The sequence below is a fragment of the Molothrus aeneus genome, chromosome Z, assembly GCF_037042795.1.
Source record: "Molothrus aeneus isolate 106 chromosome Z, BPBGC_Maene_1.0, whole genome shotgun sequence".
NCBI lineage: Eukaryota > Metazoa > Chordata > Aves > Passeriformes > Icteridae > Molothrus > Molothrus aeneus.
Window position 1 is genome coordinate 34613547 of NC_089680.1, and position 21373 is coordinate 34634919.

The 21373-nt window shown below is 35.6% G+C and overlaps 1 protein-coding gene across 2 annotated transcripts in view; it reads left to right on the plus strand.

Moving 5' to 3' along the window:
• Positions 1-21373, plus strand: part of ADAMTS6 (ADAM metallopeptidase with thrombospondin type 1 motif 6) — a 133983-nt gene that overhangs the window by 100895 nt on the left and 11715 nt on the right. For both annotated transcript variants that reach the window (XM_066569280.1, XM_066569281.1), the window contains exons 14-20: positions 1844-1946; positions 2934-3067; positions 4818-4941; positions 6033-6113; positions 8023-8186; positions 9940-10078; positions 18935-19064. In XM_066569280.1, the coding sequence (XP_066425377.1) occupies positions 1844-1946; positions 2934-3067; positions 4818-4941; positions 6033-6113; positions 8023-8186; positions 9940-10078; positions 18935-19064 (875 nt within the window). The remainder of the gene's footprint in view (positions 1-1843; positions 1947-2933; positions 3068-4817; positions 4942-6032; positions 6114-8022; positions 8187-9939; positions 10079-18934; positions 19065-21373) is intronic.

Genomic DNA, 21373 nt, shown 5'->3' on the forward strand with positions numbered 1-21373 from the left:
ACAGTTTTGAATGCATTTCCTGAGATCATGGCCTTGAGTTTTACCTCCTGTCAGATATTGGTGAGATACTAAAAAAAGATAGGGAAATGAGGCAACAAGACTACATCTCAAAGACCAGGTAGCAAGAATATTTTTTAGAGTATAAAAAAGAAGATCTTGATCCTTCTTTACTCATCTTCATATTTTATTATTTTGTTGTAGTATAACTATTTAGATAAAGGGTTTCATTATTTACCTTGTAAGGAGAATTCAGTGCAATTAAAATACCAGTTGTGTAGATTAGGAGCTGAGCAAATGGGACTGAAGGAGTGTGAAGTGACCAGTACCCGAGAGATTCAGGCTCTACCTTTAAGGGATGTCAAGACTGATCTTTCCACTGCTTGGGGGATGTGATGCAAAGAGGCAAATTTAGTTTGGGTTACTATTAAAAGCACCCCAAAATTAATTTTTTAAAAATTTATGTGGTTATTTTGAATTCTTACTGTTATAATCCAAAGGATTCTTGAATAAAAGTATAATATAAAGCATAGTTTTAAATAAATTAATAATATAAACTTTTATATAGTATGAAAAGTAGTAAAAGTACTACTCTGTTCTTAAAAGCTAATGCATTGTATTTAAAATTGTATTTTTCATTAGAAGGGGTAATAGAGTAATATAGAAAATTAAAAATATAAATACTGTCTAATGTTCACTTTTAAAATTTATATTGCATCAGAATAGCAGAAAAAAAAATTAAAGCTCCTGAATCATATGGCAATGGGCTGGCTATTATGAGATCTTGATTAATGTAAAAAGAGAATCATAATTTTTATGTTTATATTTACATTGTGTGATAAATTTTTAGCATCCATGTTAATAGAGTCCCTTTCACTTGAATGCATTTCAGATTCCTGGGAAGTGCTAACTGGCTTAGGTATACGTGAAGACAATTAAAATGCCATAAAATGGATTCTTCTTTTGCTCATAAAGTAGTAATGTTTATTAACACCTCTGATGTCTGTCAAAAAAATCCTTTTGTCAGTCACTCTAAACAGGAATTTAATCTGTGTTTTAAATACTTTCTGATGAAGCTTTCAATTTCAGCAGGTACTTAAACATTGTTAACAATGTTTAATGAGATGAGGGTTTATTCAAGATAACTTTGAATCTGCTGATGAAAAATGTTATAAATAGAAAAGAATTCTATTTCTCCTGTAATTCTTTCCAAGATAAATTTTACTTAAATCTACCCTCATTCCAAGTAAAAAAGTTACTTCATGGTTTTGTAATTGCTAATGCAAAGCAATGAAATTTTAATGAAAATTTTTATTTCTTGACACACAGAGACTGGTAACCAGAGCCAGACATACCATCTATTCTCTTTCTCAGTCTTAAAAAAGTATTTTTGTCAAGGCTACAAGTAAGCAGGAGTGATATAGTTCTGTAGAAATTTTTTTTTCCTTGATGTCTTAATAATGTGTCTCAATACAGCTGCTTAGTACAGTATAATTGAACCTACAGCTCCAACCAAATATTTTTTCCAGCTGTTTTAAATGTGTTTATAAGAAGGTAGCTGATGGATTGATTATGACATGTAGTTTGACAGGATCCTGATTTTCCAGTTTTATGGAATCTGTTATGTAACGCTTACCTTTCTTTAAATTACTTCAGTTATTTCATGCCAGCCTAGGATTGCAAATGGACACTTCAACTGTAAAGTAATAAAGCAAATTTCAGAGTCAGAGCCACAAGACAAAACCTTCTAATCACTTGCATGATTGTGTTTGCAGTATAAGCTTCTAAGCATTTCCTTTCATATTTATATTTGGAATAAATTAATTATTTTGTGTTACTTTTTTAGCCATGTCCTTCAGGGGCTCGTGATTTTAGAGAGAAGCAATGTGCGGATTTTGACAATATGCCTTTCCGGGGAAAGTATTATAACTGGAAACCCTACACTGGAGGTAATTGTTAGCATTGCAAAACCATTATCGTATGTGAAGATTTTGAAATTATATAAATATTTTATAGAGGGTAATGTTTGTAAATATTATGTTTTGACAAAAATAGCATGAGCTAAGATTTTTAAGCTTGTACTTTTGTCCAGTGCTGCAAGTGTTACTGAAGAGCAAAATTTCTTTATTCTAGTAAATTTTTGTTTTGGTCTGAAGGTGAGTCACCATCATTGTGGAGGCTCCACTTTAAAAATATGGAGACACCCACACCTGTACTAGAATTAGATATTCCATAGGTGATCTGCAAGTGCCTCTTATGCTACAGTGATGAATTTAGTATAAAGTAATCTCACAATAAGTTTGCCTTTACTAAAGTCAGGAACATTTTAGGAAAATGAGAAAGAAGTAAAAGCATTTGTAGGCGTCTCTAAAGCCTACTTCAATAATTGCATTATTTATAATATCATAATTTAATATATTTTTCCTATTCTAAAGCTGGAGGGTATAACTTGTGGTTTTTATACTTTATTGACTTGAATAAAATGATTTACCAGTGATTTTTAGCTTAACAGCCTGAATGGTTTTACAAACAGGTCTTTAGATTAAAAGCCTAAGAAGGGTTGTCATGATCATGTGGTGTGAGCTATAGTGTATTCTGTTTCTATTCTTCCTTTTGAAATAGTGAAGTGGTATCCTTGTTTTAAGTTGTTTAATAACCATTAGGATTGTACTAGCATAATGGCATCATTATGGTCCCAGCCAACCTTGTCATATCTTACTGTGTGAAATAACATACAACTCCTTTTTGCAAAAGAAAAGAGTCAAGTAGAGAAATCACTAAGGGGTAGTTAAATAAAGTGTATATCTTGTATGTGTCAGGTATGAGATAAGATTGTAAATTACAGATCTGTTTATGTATAATATTTTTAACTAAAGCTTAAATTCGTAAGGTTTCTGTTAATTTTTTTCCCCCTTTCATTTGATTTTGTTGTCCAGGTGGGGTTAAACCATGTGCATTAAACTGCTTGGCTGAAGGGTATAATTTTTACACTGAACGTGCTCCTGCAGTAATAGATGGGACTCAGTGCAATGCTGATTCACTGGATATCTGTATCAATGGAGAATGCAAGGTTACAAACGTTTTATAAAGTACTTATGGATTTCTTTGTTGTGTCTGCTGTTACCTATATTTAGTTAAGGTACTTGTATGTTACATGAAAGGGAGTGTTGACAGGTCAAGTTGTTAATAAAAATGTAAGATTGAGACAGAAAGTTTAAAAAGGTATTGCATATAATAGACAAATAATTTGAATTTCAGTAATTTCTCAGAGACATTAGTAGAATCTGCCATTTTATCTTTTTTCTTGCTATATGGTTTCTGTTGAAGAGTTGATGGAAATAGCAACAGGAGGTGAACAGGCTCCTTGCACTCTTCCAAGACCTGTTCCATCATTTCAGTTAGAACATTACTCTGGCTGAAAAACACTAAGTGTCAACATATTAATCTGTTTAACTAGTTCATCCTGTTGCAAAAATCATGCTGTTAATATAATTGGAACAGAAAGTCATCACTATTGTTCTGTGGTTCTAGGAAAAAATATATAATGATGTAAGTATTTGCCTTTTACTAAAAATCTGATTATCTTGTAAGATTCCTATAGAACTGCATTATAAGAATTTCAATAGGATTGGGGTTCTGTGCCATATTTTTTGGTTATTAACATTCCATTTCTTCCTCAGTTTAACAAAGCATTTACCTATGTACTTAGGTTTAGATATTTTAATAGTACTGTTGACTCTAAAAATTATTTGATTTCAACAAAACCACTGACATAACTAAAGCTTAATTTAATGCTGAAGTGCTTTGCCAAATGGAGGGCTGAACATGTATGTTTATTTATTATCTCACTAATGACATAGTGAGATCAAAAGTTTTGCCATGTTTTAGTAAACCAGTAAAAAGAATCTCAAGTTGAGATTGAACTGTGAAGAAAGTTTTGTTTCTGTCATCTTAGTGAATCAGTAAGTTGAAATGTAAAGAGTTAAAATAATAATATTTTGTCAGTTATTGAATGTATTTTAACTTTTCTTATAATTTGTGTATTAGCTGTTTACAAGATGACAAATAATAGTGCTAGACAGGAAACAAAGACAGCTGGACAGTTAAGTAGCTACCTTCTTCTTTGTATGAGTCCTAGAAAAATATTGGCAAGCTGCAGTCTTTATTCTGTTCACAACCTCCTTGTTTCATCCTATTTTTTTTTTCTTTTCCCAAAGGTCCTGTCTTTATTTTCATTTAATTTTTTCATCTAATACAGCATGCAATTCAGCTTTTCACTATGTTTCATTCTGCATCTATTCTTACTGTGAAGTCATTTACACTCTACATTCATACCTATACAAATTACAAGTTTCCCCTGCAGCATATGGAAATATGGTCTATGAAGCTGTAATGCCTTAGAATACTACTTATGCTGTCTAAATATTTAAGGATCACACAGCAAATTTTGACCTTAAAAAAGCAATAGAGATGGCATGAAGCTGTTGTAATATCAAGTAACAACATCAGGAATAATTTTTGATAAGTATAATTATTGTATAATATGCAAAACACTGAAGTCCCTTCCTAGAAGTCACAGTAGAAATGCAAGGTTCTTATTAATCAAGATTTGATAACAACCCAAAATGCAAATTCTTCTCTTTTTTTATCTCCTTTCATTGTCAAGTGAAAACCCACTTAAAGTACTGGTTATCAACAACAGGGTAGATAAAAATAAGAACTGAGTATCTCAAACTTGAAAGAAACACTTTAAAGAAACTTGAGAAATAATGATGCACGACCATCATCCTGTAAAAATATTTCTTCTTATCTGTTCTCAGCATGTAGGTTGCGATAATATTTTGGGGTCTGATGCTAAGGAAGATAGATGCCGTGTTTGTGGAGGAGATGGGAGTACATGTGAAGCCATTGAAGGTTTTTTCAATGGTTCATTGCCCAGAGGAGGTATGTACATGTGTGTCCATTCTGTTGCACAATGCTTTTAGATCACTCTTTAGCAAATACCAAAGCTGCCTTCTTTCCCAGTGTGGCCTTGCTGCTGGTCATTCACTTTGACTCTGTTTTCCTATTGTTTCCTGGTTTTGTGTATTAGTTTGGATTTATCCTGAATACAACTATGTGTTTAGTTACTGAATGCTTAGGTCTGTTGGTGAAGGTTTTTGTCATTATTTAGTTATGGTGGTATATTAAGAGTAATGTTTTGTATTATTTTACTGTGTATGGTAGAATCTGATCGTCATGCATGAAATTTTAGAATAGCAAAAATACAGAAAAATCTCAGAAGTCCATAATACTAAGAATTCAGGAAATATATATAGGCTATTATTTTAAAACTTAGCTCAAAAAATATTAATCCTATAGTCTTATAGCTACCAGATTTCAGACTCCATAATTCAGGAAAATGAATGAAGCACTGCAGTTAGTTCTGTCCAGTGGGGGATCAGCAAGATTTATGGTGGTCTGGAAGTCTTGACCCTCTGTGAGGAGAGGTTGAGAGATCTGGGCTTGCTCAGCCTGGAGAACCCCTGGTTTATAGGATCTGGTATGAACCCTCCAATACTGTGAGGAGGTCATGGAGAAAACGAAGCCAGGCTCTGCACTGGTGGGTACATGGTGGGAGCTATAAACTTGTAGAAGGAAGGTGACTAACCAAATAGAAGAAAAAAACTATTTCCTCAGGAGGACAGTCTTGCAGTGGATCAGATTTCCTAGAAAGGTTATACAGTTTCTATCTTTGGAGTTTTTCATGACCCAGCAGCAGGATAAAGCTCTGAGTAACTCAGTCTGATCTCTTAGCTGTTCCTGCTTGTAGCAGGAAGTTGGACTAAATGATTGTCTCCTCTAACACTTGAACTATCCTATGTTCCTAAGACATTTTCAAATGGCTTAATTACTTAAGATACACTGTTCAAAATGCTTTATTAGCACTTAAAAAAAGGAATTCCTGAATACTTCAGTTCTTGCTATTAGTTTAAATTTTTTGTACGAAGTTTAGAGAGTTTTCCTGCTTAATAAAATTTATCTTTGTCTTACAGGATATATGGAAGTGATTCAAATTCCAAGAGGTTCTGTGCACATTGAAATAAGAGAAGTGGCAATGTCAAAAAACTACATTGGTGAGGGCATTCTTTATATATGATTCTAACATACCAAAAAAGTAAACCCCTCTTCCTCTGTTGTTGTCACACTGGCTCCTTTAATCAAACTAAGACTTTCAAACTAACTCACAGCAAACATCCCATAGTTCCTTAAACTGGAATGGAGTTCCTTTGAAATCCATGACCTGAAGTTTGGAGCGCAGTTAGGCAATTAGCTCAGCTAGCTCCTGTCCTCTCTCACCTTGATCTGGCTGATCATTTTTTCACCAGTATCACTCCTAGTTATGTGACAAAATTGGTCAAAAGCCCACTTCTGCAGCTGCACAAATACTACAGTATTTTAACTGATTTCTCCAACAGATAATCCAGCAGCAACAAAACTGTCTGTGTTCAGAGCTGCAGAAAGAACTGCATATTTAGTAGTGCTGTTATCTTCACTTAAATGGCTTGATCCAGGGTGACAGCTGGCTTTATATTCCTCTTATGCTAATTTTCTGTGGGCTTCCTGCATTTCAGGTCCTCATAAATGATTTCATTAGGAACATGAACTTGTTCTTTCTGTCATATATGCTACTAGCATTATGCCACTGCATAATTATTGTCATGTAATAATTGGACTGCTGTTCACAACTGTGGCCTTCACCTGTGCATAACTGACATTAGGTAAATGTACCTAAAGAATGAAAATGCATTTTTCTTTGGCAGGCAAGTAAAAAATTAACAGCTTTGCTTCTGATGTATATTACTTTAAGCATATATAGCATATGTTAATTTTCAGACCTTGTGGTGATAATGGAAATGGTTACCAATTTCTGCTGAATGTCATTGTCACCAGTAGAACAGAACTGCCTCTCTCACTATCTCCTGCTCACATGAATGCTCTCTGATCTGTTTTAGACAACTTAAGCATCACTGAGGCATTTTCCCTAACTGTTTAAGGTAAACCAACTGTCCACACACATGTAGTTCAGAGTAAAATGACAAATAACTGAAGTTGTCTTACTCCTCAGCATTATGATGTGAAATTTTCCCCTATCCAGTAAAATCAGTTATTTGTCTCAATGAAAAATTACATGCTCTTTGACTATGGGGCTCCAACCATCATTTTTCCTTTAAAAACATGATCTATTTAAAATAAATAAAATATGTAAAACTTGGTAATCTTCACCTTAAATCAAGAAGTCAATATTTAATTAACTGAATATTCACTTTAAGATACAATGTCAGTTTCATATTTAGAAACATAATGTAATATTATTAATAAAATATCAAATTCAGATCCCTGAATAAGATGTGCTTGCCCATCCTAATGGTTGATTAGCTAAGAAGTTTCTATTTTGTCTACAGTACTTTCATGTTTCAAGGCTGTAAACTAAGAAGGGTAAAGTATCTTATCAGATTAAGTAACTAATATTTCAGTTGCTAGTAGAAATATCTTGTATTTGTGCTTTAATAAGGCAAACAAGAACTAGTGGACCTAGGCAACAAAACAACAGCTGACTGGTACCATATGTCAGACTCAACGTTCCTTCTTTTTTTTTTCCTCTGGAACATTGTCTGTGATACCTATTCCATGCCCCAGCCTCTTAATGTAAAGATGAGGTTGATAATAGATTATGCATTTCAGACGTGCATGTATCTCATGTCATAGTTCAAGTTGCATGAGGCATTCTGGTTTCATGCAGCATCTGCATATTGAAACCTGCAAAATAATCTGCACATTGAAGATTATTGCAGAGGCAAAATTGTTGAATTACATGACGGATATTTTCACCAGGGCTAAAGAAAAAGCTTTATATAGGTTGAAAAAACAGTGATATAGAACTGAAGCTCACATACTTCTAGCAGATTAGTAGATTAATTTACAATGGCTTCTCTATTATAAATGCTGCTTCCAATTTTTAGGTGGCTTGTATTTTTTTTTAAGCTTTAAAATCTGAAGAGGATGACTACTATATTAATGGTGCCTGGACTATTGACTGGCCAAGAAAGTTTGATGTTGCTGGAACCGCTTTCCATTACAAGAGGCCAACAGATGAACCAGAGTCTTTGGAAGCACTAGGCCCTACTTCAGAAAACCTCATAGTCATGGTAAAGTTACAATAAATATATTTCTGAAATTTGTAATATGTATTTGTGTTCTGAGAAAGGACAATGCCATGAATGAAATTAAATAGGTTAGGTTTACAAACAGTATACAATTTGTTTAGCTGGGACTTTTATGTGAGTGTTTTAATGCACATTGCTTACATTTCAAAATTGACTGGCAAACATTGTGATGAAATGGGAATAAAGTCAGAAGAGCACCAGGAAAACTCACAAAAAATAAACCACATCTCTTTAAATGTGGTCTACAGTAATGGTAGTGAAAATTGTGAATGGGCAATGTATCGTATCTCTGCATACTGCTGACACTTCACAGTCCCTGACAGTTTCTGTGCATTTCCTTAGTTTTAAGCCTAGCCTGAGAGTGACATTTATATATAGCCTTACCAAAGAATGAGTGAAATGGTATGACCCATGTTAAAGTATGTCACTGTGACATACATTGCTCTCAAAAGATTTTATTGAGTATGAGAATGTAACAGAAGATATGACCAGGATCCTGATGCCATCTCTGACAACAGGCAATGGTAAGCATGCTGTTTCACTACTATGTTGAGAAGGAGTAGGAGAACAAGTTGATATTTTCTCAGTGTATTCTGTCAGCTGCCAGATTTGCAGTTCAGTGATTGCTTGAGCCAGATAGGATGATTTTGTAGAGAATAATTGTTGCATGGATATCCACATTTGAGGCAGCATTTTCAAACACTTGAATAACCTTTTTTTCTTCTGTAGCTGTGCATAAGCTAGACAGTCCATATGGAATAAGTTTTACAATTATAGTGCCTTCTTTCATTCAGTCTGTGTCACTGACTTTCTTTCTGAAAGTTCTCTGCTCTTTTGCCATGTGGAGATAGGCAGATGTGCCTCTGTAAAATGTAAGAGAAAGTAGAAATGCATGAAGAGTAGCTCTAAGGTGGGTCAGATTGCTACGTCTAACTTGATTTTTTGCTATTAGAAATGAAAAAAAAAGTTTGGTTGAAAATCAAAGGCTAGTTTTGGACAGGTAATCTGTAGAAGTGCAGTTCAAGAGCGAAGCTAGGCAAAAACTCATGGTGATGCACTTTTGCCTGCAGTGATGTAGCTGCAGTGAGAGTTTTGTTATTCTTTTAAAGGAATCACTGGTGTGATTCCACCAATCACACCTTAAGATGCTGGCTTTTGCATAAGGGGATAACAATGGTCTCAGCAACAGTCTGTTGGTGTTACTATTATTACTAGAAATAATGTACTGTAGTCACTAGAAGTGCTAACAAGGGAAGAGATAGTTTCAAAACTATGTGGACTGTACTGCTCACAAGACTTCAGTTAGAACTGCTGCATGTTTCTACAGTAATTTGTTTTTCCAACTTTGACCTCCCATAAGTATTCAGGTCTCAAGGAAATTTCCATGAAGACATTAATTATATGAAAACTAGAAAAATTTTAAAAATTATAAAATTTATGAAACTATCAGAATTATGAAATTTTGTCAGGAATAAGGAAGTGACAGAAATAATAAAGTTGTGTTATGGAAGAAAAAAAAGGATAAACCTCACCTTGGACAATAATATTTTTCTTTTGAATATGTTTTAAAAGCTGGTACAGATTCTTTTGGGGAATATCTAAAAAGAACTACTATGACTTCCTTTATTACTTTCTTCCTGTTCAGCAGAACATAACACATTCCTAGAATAAATGTCACTGTGTTTGCCCTCTGCTTGCCAGCTTTAATGGTATAACCAGTTGTTTTTAACTACAGATTCTGCTGCAGGAACAGAATTTGGGGATAAAATATAAATTCAATGTTCCGATCTCTCGCACTGGCAGTGGAGACAATGAGGTTGGCTTTGCATGGAATCATCTGCCTTGGTCAGAATGTTCTGCCACTTGTGCAGGAGGTAAGACACCAGACAGTCAAGCTACAGGGTAAACTGAATTGCAAGATACACTTCACTGTATAATTATCTAGGTGACTAATTGAAAACATTTCTTTCAGGTATGCCTCAGATTTTACTGAACATTTATTTTAATCACAGTGGATTTTGTTGTTTTCAAGTACCTTTAATGTGTTCAGATCTTTTTCTTAAATACAGCATGTCTTGGCACAGTGTTTCTCTCTGCTGATTCTTCTGAGACTCTCTTGAAGTTGGTATGTTTGTTTTTCCCAGAAGCTTTGTTGATAAAGGACATCAGAAGTTTAAAGTAAGGAGATAAAAAGCGAGAAGGCAAAATAGGCATCTGTAAATAGAGATGTGTCTTTGTGTGTTTGTTGGTGTCCTTCACACAATCCTAGTCAGCCCTCCTATCCTCCAGCCACCAAAGTTTAGGATGCACACTGGCAGCTCCTCTGTAGAAGATGATAACAATTGGATTTTACTTGCCAGCCCGTAGCAATCTGAGAATTGCTGCCCTTGGGCAGCAGTGGGGGATTTGTAGGTTGTCCCATGTGGTTCATCATGGGTGGCTTTTGCCGACAACTTACAATATTCCTAATCCTCCCTCTAGTGGCCACCAATGCAATTCTTTACCTCTGGCTGGGAGAGCAGGACAGTTGGCTTCCTTCAAAGCCAACACCATTGCTGCTGCAAGAACTGGTGAGTAGAAGTGCTGTGTGAACAGTATCTTTCTTCTCTCTGGAGACTGAATGAATCATCTCCCCAACACATCTCTGTTCCAGAAGATATGGGAGACTGCTTTAAATGTGTCCCAGAATTTCAGTTTCTACAGCATGGTGGACAGCCCTTATGAAGAAGAAGACACCATATTTTTGTAAAGACCCTTTGGACCAAATACTTGTTGCTTTCTTCTTTTTTCTCTCTGTGGGAGGTATTCATCATGCCTCACCTTTCTACTGGAAGCTGGTGTGGCTGTTACAAGTTGTATGCAGTTTAAATACAGCCTAGCCATACATAGTACACAAAGAATAGCATGAATTATTTTCTGTGCCACTAGAGAAAGTCTTGAAACAAAATAAAGGATGCCAACTTTCTCTGATATTTTTATTATTCGTTTGTTGGATTCCTTTGTTGGATTCCCTTTGTTGGGTGACAGATTGATTTTAAAACACAATTTTAGTAATGGTAAGTGTGGCAGTGAAAAATCAATTTTGAAAGAGAAGTATAAAGAAGAGAAGTGCTTAGCTCATAGAGAAATTAAGTTCCAGTTATCAGAACCTTAAATGTATTGTCAGATCCTGTTTCTTGTGATGGTAATGTGCTAATGATCTTTCTGAAATCCTGGGAAAACAACCATTGATTTAGGTAGAGACCAGATTTTGGCCATGGATATTCTGTCATGAAGGTCATTGTCATTTCATGCATTTGACAAAATACAGTGGAAAAAATAATTGGCTCTGAAGGAGTAGGCACTTGTAGAGATTAAAAAATTTGCATGTAATTAATTAGATTTCAAGGGAAGATTTGTGAATCCCTAAAGTGGCATATATTTATTAATTTAAACTCAGAGGAAGTGGAGGAGAGATTTTCTTTGGTAGCTTATGGTGGCTGAACCAGGCATTTTCTCTCCTCTCTTTCAGTTTAATAAAAGGATATATTGTGGTCATTTATTTTTACTGAGCACTCTACTCATAAACATATATTTCATTGTAGCTATAATTCATGTTGAAACATGTATCTACTTTCTCCATGAGAGAACCTGCTCCTGCTATTTCTGTCAATTTATGAAATGCATTTCACTGTATGCCAAAACAAGACAAAATTCTAAAGAGGAGCTGAGTCAGGAAAAAGAAAAGGGAAACAAAGGTTGAAGAGACAAAGACTTTAACTGGAAAATTTAGCTAATGTAAATATTCTATTAAGCAGAGATTTGACCAGGGGCCATATTAACAGGCTGCCTTATGTCCCTGTGCACTGCTTAAGTCTAGCTCTTTCTAAATCAGTTTGTCTATATCTTCATTGCTTAATGACTTAAGTATGTCTTAATTGCTTAGTGACTCCTAAAACATGGGTATTACTTGATGTAGTAACCAAAGTGAACTTGAGCATATGTGTTGAATGTCATGAAGCAGAGCATGAAGACATTGTGACAGCGCAAAGTTTAAATAGTTTTGGAGTACTTTATATTGCAGAAGTGTCTGATTGCTCTTAAAACACTTCTTCATAGTGTTTTAAGAGCAATCCACTGCATTCAGCTCTTCTTAAACCTGCTAGTATGCCTTATCGTAGTGACTAGAGCAGTCAGGAGTTGAGGAACGAGCTGAAAGCAAGCTGGGAAAAACCTACAATCTTTGACTGAATGCTGTCTTTTCCATTGGACTTCTGTATTATGTTCATCTCTGCTGTGCTGAATATTCACATCAGAAGAATAAAAATGCTTTAACTTTTGAAACAGGACCTCTCTTCTAGGGCCTTTCTTGACTTTGAAAATAGGAAGAACATAGTAAGTAGAATCATAGGAAGTAGAAAAAAGGTTTCCTATTTATGTTTCCTATTTATTTATTTCCTATTAGTAGTTTAATACAATGCCAGAACTCTGGATTCCATTCCTGCCTCCTCTCTCATGGTATTGAACAACTCAAAGCATATATTACACTCTTACTAGCTCATTATGAGTTCATTATTATATGTATAGCTCTCTGGAATTTCTGCCCTCTGAAGCATCCAAGGAATTTCATCATCTCATACGAAAACTCACCCAGACACCTGAAATCAATGGGCTCTTCACAGTAGACATTATACCTTCTATCCTCCTGTATTCTCAATACAATGATCTAGGAGGTAAGTTAGAGCTGAAAGAAACAGTTACATGTTTAGATTGCCTCTAAAAAGTGGAAGAAAATCTTTTATGAGAGGCAGCCTTGGCTGTAGCGGCCATGAGATTGTAGAATTCTGTATTGAAGTAAGAGGTAGTGGGACAGCAAGAACGATTATAACCATGGACTTCAATAACAAAAGAAAATAAAAAAGATAATGTGGGCTCATTATTAAATGGAGATGGGGCCCTGATAAGAGGGGAAGATGAGAACGCAGAGTTCCTGAGTGCCTTTGCATCAGTCTTCCCTGGCAAGACCAGGCCTCAGGGATCCCTGACTGAGGAGACCAGGATGAGGGAGTGCTGGGAGGAAGACACTTTCTTAGGGAAGGAGGATTTCATCTGAAACAACTATACAGACCTACTCAAGTCCATGGGCCCTGACGGAATGGATCCATGAGTGATGAGAGAGCTGGCGCACACTGTAACAAGGCTGCTCATGATCACCTTTGAAATATCAGGAGAGCTGCTGAGGACTGGAAAAAAGGAAATCTCACCCCAGTTTTCAAAATGGGCAAGAAATAGGACCCAGGAAACAACAGGCCAGAATCCCTGGGAAGGTGATAGAGCACCTCATTCTGGAGGCCATCTCTGTCCATATGGAAGACAAGAAGGTGATCAGGAGTGGTCAGCATGAGTTCACTAAAGATGATCAGGTGTTTGATTGCCTTCTACAATGAAAGAACTACCTGGATGGATGAGGGGACAGCAGTGGGTATTGGCTGCCTCAACTTCAGCAAGGCTTTCAATACCCTTTCACAATGTTCTCATACGCAAACTCAGGAGGTGTGGGCTTGATGAACAGCCTGTGAGGGTCATAATCGGTGGCAAAGGGTCTAGTTAGAGGCCTGGCACTGGTGGTGTCACCCAAGGATCAATACTGGGCCCAGTTTTATTTAGCTTATTCATCAATGGCTTGAAGGACAGATGCCTCCTCAGCAAGTTCATTGAGGGCACAGAGCTGGGAGCAGCAGCAAATACCCTGGAGTGCTGTGCAGCCCTTCAGAAGGACCTCAGCAGGTTGGAGAAATGGACAAAGAACCATCTGAAATTCAGCAAGGGCAAGTGCAGGGTCCTGCACCTGGGGAGGAACAGCCCCAGGCACCAGCACAGGCTGGGGCTGCCCTGCTGGGGAGCAGCTCTGTGGAGAAGGACCTGGGGGTCCTGGTGGACAAAAAGCTTCCATGAGCCAGAGTGTGTCCTGGTGGCCAAGAAGGCCAATGGTATCCTGGGGGACATTGGGAAGAGCATTGCCAGCAGGTGGAGGGAGGTGATCCTGCCCCTGTACTCAGCCCTGGTGAGGCCTCACCCGAGTGCTGTGTCCAGTTCTGGGCTCCTCAGGACAGCAGAGACATGGAGCTGCTGGAGGATGCTGACAAAAGGATGGATCCAGGCTCTTCTCAGTGGTACCAATTAATGGAACAAGAGGCAATGGAACAAGAGGCATAAACTGATGCCCAGGAAATTCCAGCTGGACATGAGGAAGTTCTTTACTGTGCAGGTGACCATGCACTGGAACAGGTTGCCCAGAGAGGTTGTAGATTCTCCCTCATTGGAGATATTCAAGAAGTGTTTGGACACAGTCTTGTGCCATGTGCTCCAGGATGACTCTGCTTGAGCTAGATGACCCACTGTGGTCCCCCCCAAACCGATCCATTCTATGAGAGATTGTAAATTATGTATTTTGTAGTGTCACTTACATTAAAGGAGAAAGGTACACATAGTTTTTCTGCCACTGACACACCTTGATGCTCACTATACAGGGATCAAGAAGGAACCAAATCTCCAAAGTCTGAGATCTACTTTGATATTTTCTTTTTTTTCCCTTAAAAGAGGATCTTCAGATTTACAAGAGAGTTAAAAAGGCATGTCTGATGACAGAGAAGTCTTATTTATGTAGGATTTCTATACTCATATATAGGACAAGGATATAATTTCCCTGATTTTTAATATCAGTACTTTTCTTAGGCTTGGGGATCCAGAATTGCAGCTCTTCTTTTTGTGCGCAAGAATCTCAAATTTCTTCTGAGAAAAAAATTTTATATAACATACATATTATATATATATATATATATATATTATAATAATGTACAGCTGATCTACATGTATTCTTCATATTATTCCCCCTTTTTCCTTAAAGTACAGTAAAAACTCTTCTATTCTGAGGTAAAGGTTTATCTCATATAAGTAGGTCTTCATAGCTAGTGTCAAACTTGGATAAGATGATATGAAAGCAATGCCAGAGAATACTGCTATGTACTAAGTGCTAAGTTATCTCTAGAGAGACGAGTGGGAAAGGAGACAACACAGGGAAATCAGAAAAAAATTAATGGCAACAACAGAAGATTTTCTTTAAAGACCTGAATAGTATTTAATGAGAAACACAGAGAAAATCAAAAAGAAGATATGTAGAAGTAGGAACTGAAACAATACAATGAAAATTCTGGAAAGTGAAAGGAAAGGGCACTTATATCACTTGTAGATCACAGAATTATAGTTTATTAACTCTCAGACATGTCCTTCTTTATGTCTTGTAACTTCCCAAGAGAACGTGTATTACTCTGTTCAGATCCACAAGTGTTCTTAATAAGGCAGTGAACTTCTGGTGGTATTGTTTTAAAAAATCTAGCAAAGGAACTAAGTCTTTCTTTATGTTTTTTATATTTTATGCATTTAAAAATAAATAACTGCCTACTCCCTTTTTAATTCCTTTCATGTTTAATTATGGCAACAAATGACAGCATTTATTATCTAGAATTTGCCAGTAGTCCTAAGAATTGGTTTGGATTTCATTCATTCTATTAGAGTTCATCTCCAGATGGATTAAATATCTCAGATATTCATAGGTTTTTTATAAAATAGCATACTATTACTATCATAAGTAAATTGATTGCTGCTCAGTTTTCTTTGCTGCTCATAACCCATCTTGAGTAATGCCTACTATATTTTTCTTTCATGCCCTCAGATGAATTATGAAACTATCTTTAGGCAAATAAAACATACTTTTCCTCATCAAAGAAAATATAAGTTTGGCTCTGAGACGAACATCTTGTGATCTGATGAGTGAGCTCAGAAAGTATGTCTGGGTTAACCAGCATGCACTAGTTTTAGAGATGCAAGTTTCACTATGTATTGGTACTGGCATCTTTATAATTAACTGTTGCAATCACAAGCCACAAATTTTGGGATTGATTTTAAAAATAGTTACAGCATTTACACGCCTGCAATTTTAATTCAAGAATAAAATGTGCTCCATGTAATTTAAAATTTGGCTGCTGAAAGTCATGCAGACTATTTGTGAATTGAAATCTACAGAGCATTTCAGTTCTCAGGAGATTATGGTCACTAAAGCACTGGAGTTTTGTTTTCTCTTAGGATTGCATTGACCAGTCATGAGGACATTTTATGTCTTTTATTATAAACTGAAAATCTGTAGATTTGAAAGCAGAATGTTTCTATCTAACCGCTTGTAATGATTCCCCCCAGTATTTAAATGAACATATTTATCTGTGCTATTCAGATTACTTTTAAAAGAGACTATATACTCAGGGAAGAGTTCATAATTTAAAAATAGTTTTTCAATATGTGGCATAACCAACTTGTATCTATTGTCTGGATAAAAACAGCACTTCTAGCTTTTCCATTTATTTTTCTTGTCTTAAAAGTTATTATCTGCGTTTATTTATCTGAGATTTTTAATAAATAATATTTAAATTAGACAGCAATGATGTAAATTATATATCCTGTATGACAAGATTCTGCAGAACTTTTAAAAATGGATTGATGTATCTCCTGGCATCAATTAAAGATTCTTCACTGTCAGTGAATAGTGAGTGTACTTTCTCACAGGTGATATGACCAACATTCAGTTAATAACACACTTGCAAATTTTTTAAAGCTGAGTGATAATTTGCAATCATAGAAGTTTAGAATATTTTCTTATTACAAAATTCCTCAAAAATGGATTTGTTAAGAGTGCCAGTTTTTAGCCAAATTTGAGAAGGAAATTTGTCTGATACCAGTAGGAAATGCAGTAAAAATATGACATTAGTATCATTGCTATCCAGTAAGTACATTTGTGAGAATGGTCTGCATTATTACAATGCTTAATTCTAAAGTGTGTATAAATTATTTTGAACCAAATATATTTGAGGAAAATATCATTATGAAGTCCACATTCAGCCTATTCAACCAGGAGACTTAAGGCAGTTTGTGATAGAAAGGATAAATTATTAGTCAGAACTCAACATGAATTGTACGTCAGCTAGCTGTGCCACATTACTGGCATTGCTGTTTGGCTTGGCTTGCTAAATACTATTTCTTATTGTGGTGAAATGTGAGCAGAAAATTGCTAGAAATATTCCTGCTTAGGTTGTCAGGTCTGATTTGAATTATTGTCTTCTGTTGGCAGTTTTTGCATTGATTATAGTATTCAAGGTGAATCTTGTCACAGCTTCTCGTATATTTAGATCTTTCACTTATTTTTCAAGAGCCAGAGGAGGATATTATTTCCTCCTACAAGGGAAGGCTGAGAGAATAAGATTTGTTCAGCCTGAGAAAGAGACAGCTTAGGTGTGACCTAATTGCAGGCATCTGGGATCCAAAGGAAGCCTACAAAAAAGATGGAGAGGGACTTTTTTTGAGAGCATTTACTGACAGGACAAGTGGGAAGGGCTTCAAATGGAAAGAAAGCAGGTTTAGATTAGATATTAGGAAATAGTTCTTTACTGTGAGGCCGGTAAGGCACAGAACAAGTTGTCCAGTGAAGTGGATGCCCCAGTCCTGGTAGTGTTCAAGGCCAGGATGGATGGGTCTTTGGGCAACCTGGTCAAGTGGAAGGGTCCCTGCCCACAGCCTGGGTTTTGGAACTGTATGATCTTTAATGTCCCTTGCAACCAAGTCATTCTATGATTCAATGCATGTCTTAAAAACAAAGAGATGGCTGTGAGGTAAAGTTAGCAGATATTTGAAGCAGGAGGTTTTAATCCCCATTTAATTATATTAATTTCACATTTTGAAATAAGTTAAATAATTGCTTCTCTTTTGAAGAAAGGTACAGGACTTTTTGAAGATTTTAAGTACAGATAATGCCATTATTTCAGTTTTATTACAATGCATGTTCAATAAAAACTGCATGTGAATTTCAAATACACATTTTAAAAATTCTAATAACCATCTTACAGCATGTTTTTAAGAAGAGGAGGAAGGCAGTGTGTATTGCAACAATATACTGTCATCATATCAGTGGTTCTTTACTGATTTAAAAAAAAACTCAGAAAATATGCTTAATAAACTACCTTATAATGTTGCCTTGGCAGTGATATACCATGTTTTGGCAATAATGATCAATTCCAGATTACCCTGTTGATGGTTAACAATGAAAGAGGAACTGGAAGTGCCAGGCAAAATGAGTATTCACAGAGACAAACTGCCTCTTTCAGAATGAAATATAGTTCTATTATTTTATTTTAAAATAATATAATAAAATATGATAAAAATGTAATAAAATAATAAAAATTGTAGGATAATGAAAGTGCAACACTGTTCCCCAGTATTGCTGTTTTATTTCAAACCAGAGCATATAAACAATAATTCTGCATTGAAGTGTGGTGACCACATTCTATTTGGTGGTGTTTTCTTTGGAAATTTAAGTGTCTTTACTAGGAGAGGATGGCAGACAGAGAATGGATTTTGTGCAATATACAAATAAAAACAAACTTCTAGTAAATCTATAAATATATTCCTTTTTTTTAGAAAACAACAGAATCATAAATTCGTCTCTGAGTAGGATAGCCTGAAATTGAAGGAAAATGAAAAAATTATTGTGGCTAGGGGGCATTCAGTCAATTTAAATTCTCACTGCTGTAGACTTTGGCCAAATAAAGTGGTATGGTAGAATTAATAATCAATAGGTCAAATACAATTATACTCAAAAATTAGAAGAGCAAGAATGGTTAATTAATGATCTTTCATTTCATCCCAAGGTGTCCAGAAACAAGAAGTGGTGTGTAAAAGGCTGGATGACAGCTCCATTGTACAAAACAATTACTGTGACCCTGACAGTAAGCCTCCAGAAAACCAAAGAGCCTGCAACACTGAGCCTTGCCCACCTGAGTAAGTCATTAATCACTTAAGATGGACATTTTTTTGCATAGAAAGATAAGTCTTCATAATCTGTAATAAATCCTGTTAACCAAATAAGATTCTCATCTAGTATTCATGACCTGCCTTATCAGAAAAGGTATTTGGGTTTGGTTTTTAGTTTCTTGTTCCTCTAAAATCAGCTCTGAAAAATGCATTGAAGATCTCTGCTTGACCGTGGAACAATAGTGATGTTTGAACTACACCAAACGCTCTAAGTAAATAGAATCTAGCAAAACAGTTTCTTAGGATATGAGTGTCATATGCAGTGAGTAGTTCACAGAGTAGAACTGGGGACCATTCTTAAGGCAGCAATGATAAAAAAATGTTGCGGTGAAACTTAACTTTACCCTCGTTATTAATATTGCATCTGAAATGTTTGCCATATTCTAAAGTATGTACAATGTTAACATTTGTGTCGAAGTGTTCACATGAGAAGTGGCAAATACAGAAACTTTCAAGAGGACCAAACTATTTCCTGGCAATAGTTTTGTCAAACTTTTTCTCCAGCATATTCAGTGTTGAAGAGTAATGCTGTGTGCCTTTAGGATTAGGTGCTTAGATTCCATTTAGATTTATTTTTAAAGATACCTGTATGCTATGTATTGATAATTAAAAACTCAGCAGCTCATTTGATCAAAAATGAAGTTTGGCAAGGACACAAAGCATAGCTTACCTGTTTAGAAACAGTTGTGATATTTTGTACTAGAAAATAGTATCAACATGTGACAACAGCTTTCCTTATGCTTTGGGACAAGTAAAACTTGTGGAAAAGGTGGAACCAATACAACAGTTTATTGATTCCCAAGCTCTGGTTAATTTGACTTTGGTGATAATCTGAAGCTGTATTTAAGTGTGAACGAGCTCTGTCAGACAGGTCTAAATTTGGTCAAAATCATTGTCCCCACAGTCTATGTGTAAAAATGTTTATCCTGGAAGGGTATTCATTTGTCCTCTGTTTAGATAACACTGTTTGACATGCCTCTGAATGCACCAACTATGTGCACCTGAGAGCAGGACTTAAAAAGCAGTCATGTTTGATCAGTTCCTTTTTACCAAAAACATTCCAATCCCTTCCTTTGTGTGGCTTAACTATTAGCAAATTAGCATTTTACAAAGTAATGTTAACAAAGTTATTCCAAACTAGTTTAATTTCGGGGGGCTTTTTGTTGTTTTCCTTGGTTTAGTTTTTTGTTTTTGTTTTTGTTTTTTTTTTTCACTGACACTACTTAAAAACCTCCACAAACTAACTAAACTGAGCCCACAAAGAGGGAAGTTTTTGGATTCCCCATCCAGTACAACAGGGACATTGATTAACATGGTGAAAGTCAAGACATCAATGTTCAGAAAATGGGTAGAGTGTATTAATTAGCATCTACTTCAACGTATCAGAGCAATTCAACCGATGTCTGCCTCCATTCTGACGTTCCCCCTAGAATCAATACGAAGTGCCAAACTAAGGAAAGGTTCTCAATTCCTGATTCTGTGAGTAATCTAGTAGGAGGCTGTTCAAATAACAGATAGTTATCCTAAGAAGTTTGGCTGTTTTGACAGAAAGTTTCATCATGCAGTAAGACTTTGTGTTTACATGGACCGGCCAAATATTTCCCTTTTTAATTAGCACAATTCTACTCTTTTCTTGGTGCATACCAAAAGCAATGAAAATTATATCCTTTCTAACTGAATACCAGTTACATTATACTTGATGTCTTTGAACAGCAGAAGGCTATGTTTATTTTCAATACTTTGTTATTACAATAAGTAACTCTTACATTTCAGATTTCAAGAAAATATAATTTCATATTTCTATGAATTATGAATAGTGCTGTCTTATCATACAGTATAAATATTAAAGGTACCTGAGAGCAAAGTCGCTTGAGCAAATTGTAATATCAATTAAAAATTAACTCCGCATCCTCTTGAAAGCTCTGAATAGCTTCAGATTCTCCCTATTGTGGTAAAGGCACAAGATTTTTTGATCTTATGCCTCTTAAGAATCACAAATTAACTTCCTTTTTCTGGGAAAGTAACAACAGAATGTGACATAATTTTTTCCATCTCTGCATTGATCTAGTTTCATGTTAGGATATATTACATATAATGAAACACAAAAGAGGATAGCAGAACTTTTTTTTTGACAGCAGTTTGAGAAAAGACATCTTATGAGGTAGCTCCAGGCATGCCTCAGGAACATCCACAATGACTGGTATGCCTGGCATTTTTGGCATTTTGGCAACATTTGATAGCATACTAGACTTCAACTTCATCCTTTGCAAGGATGG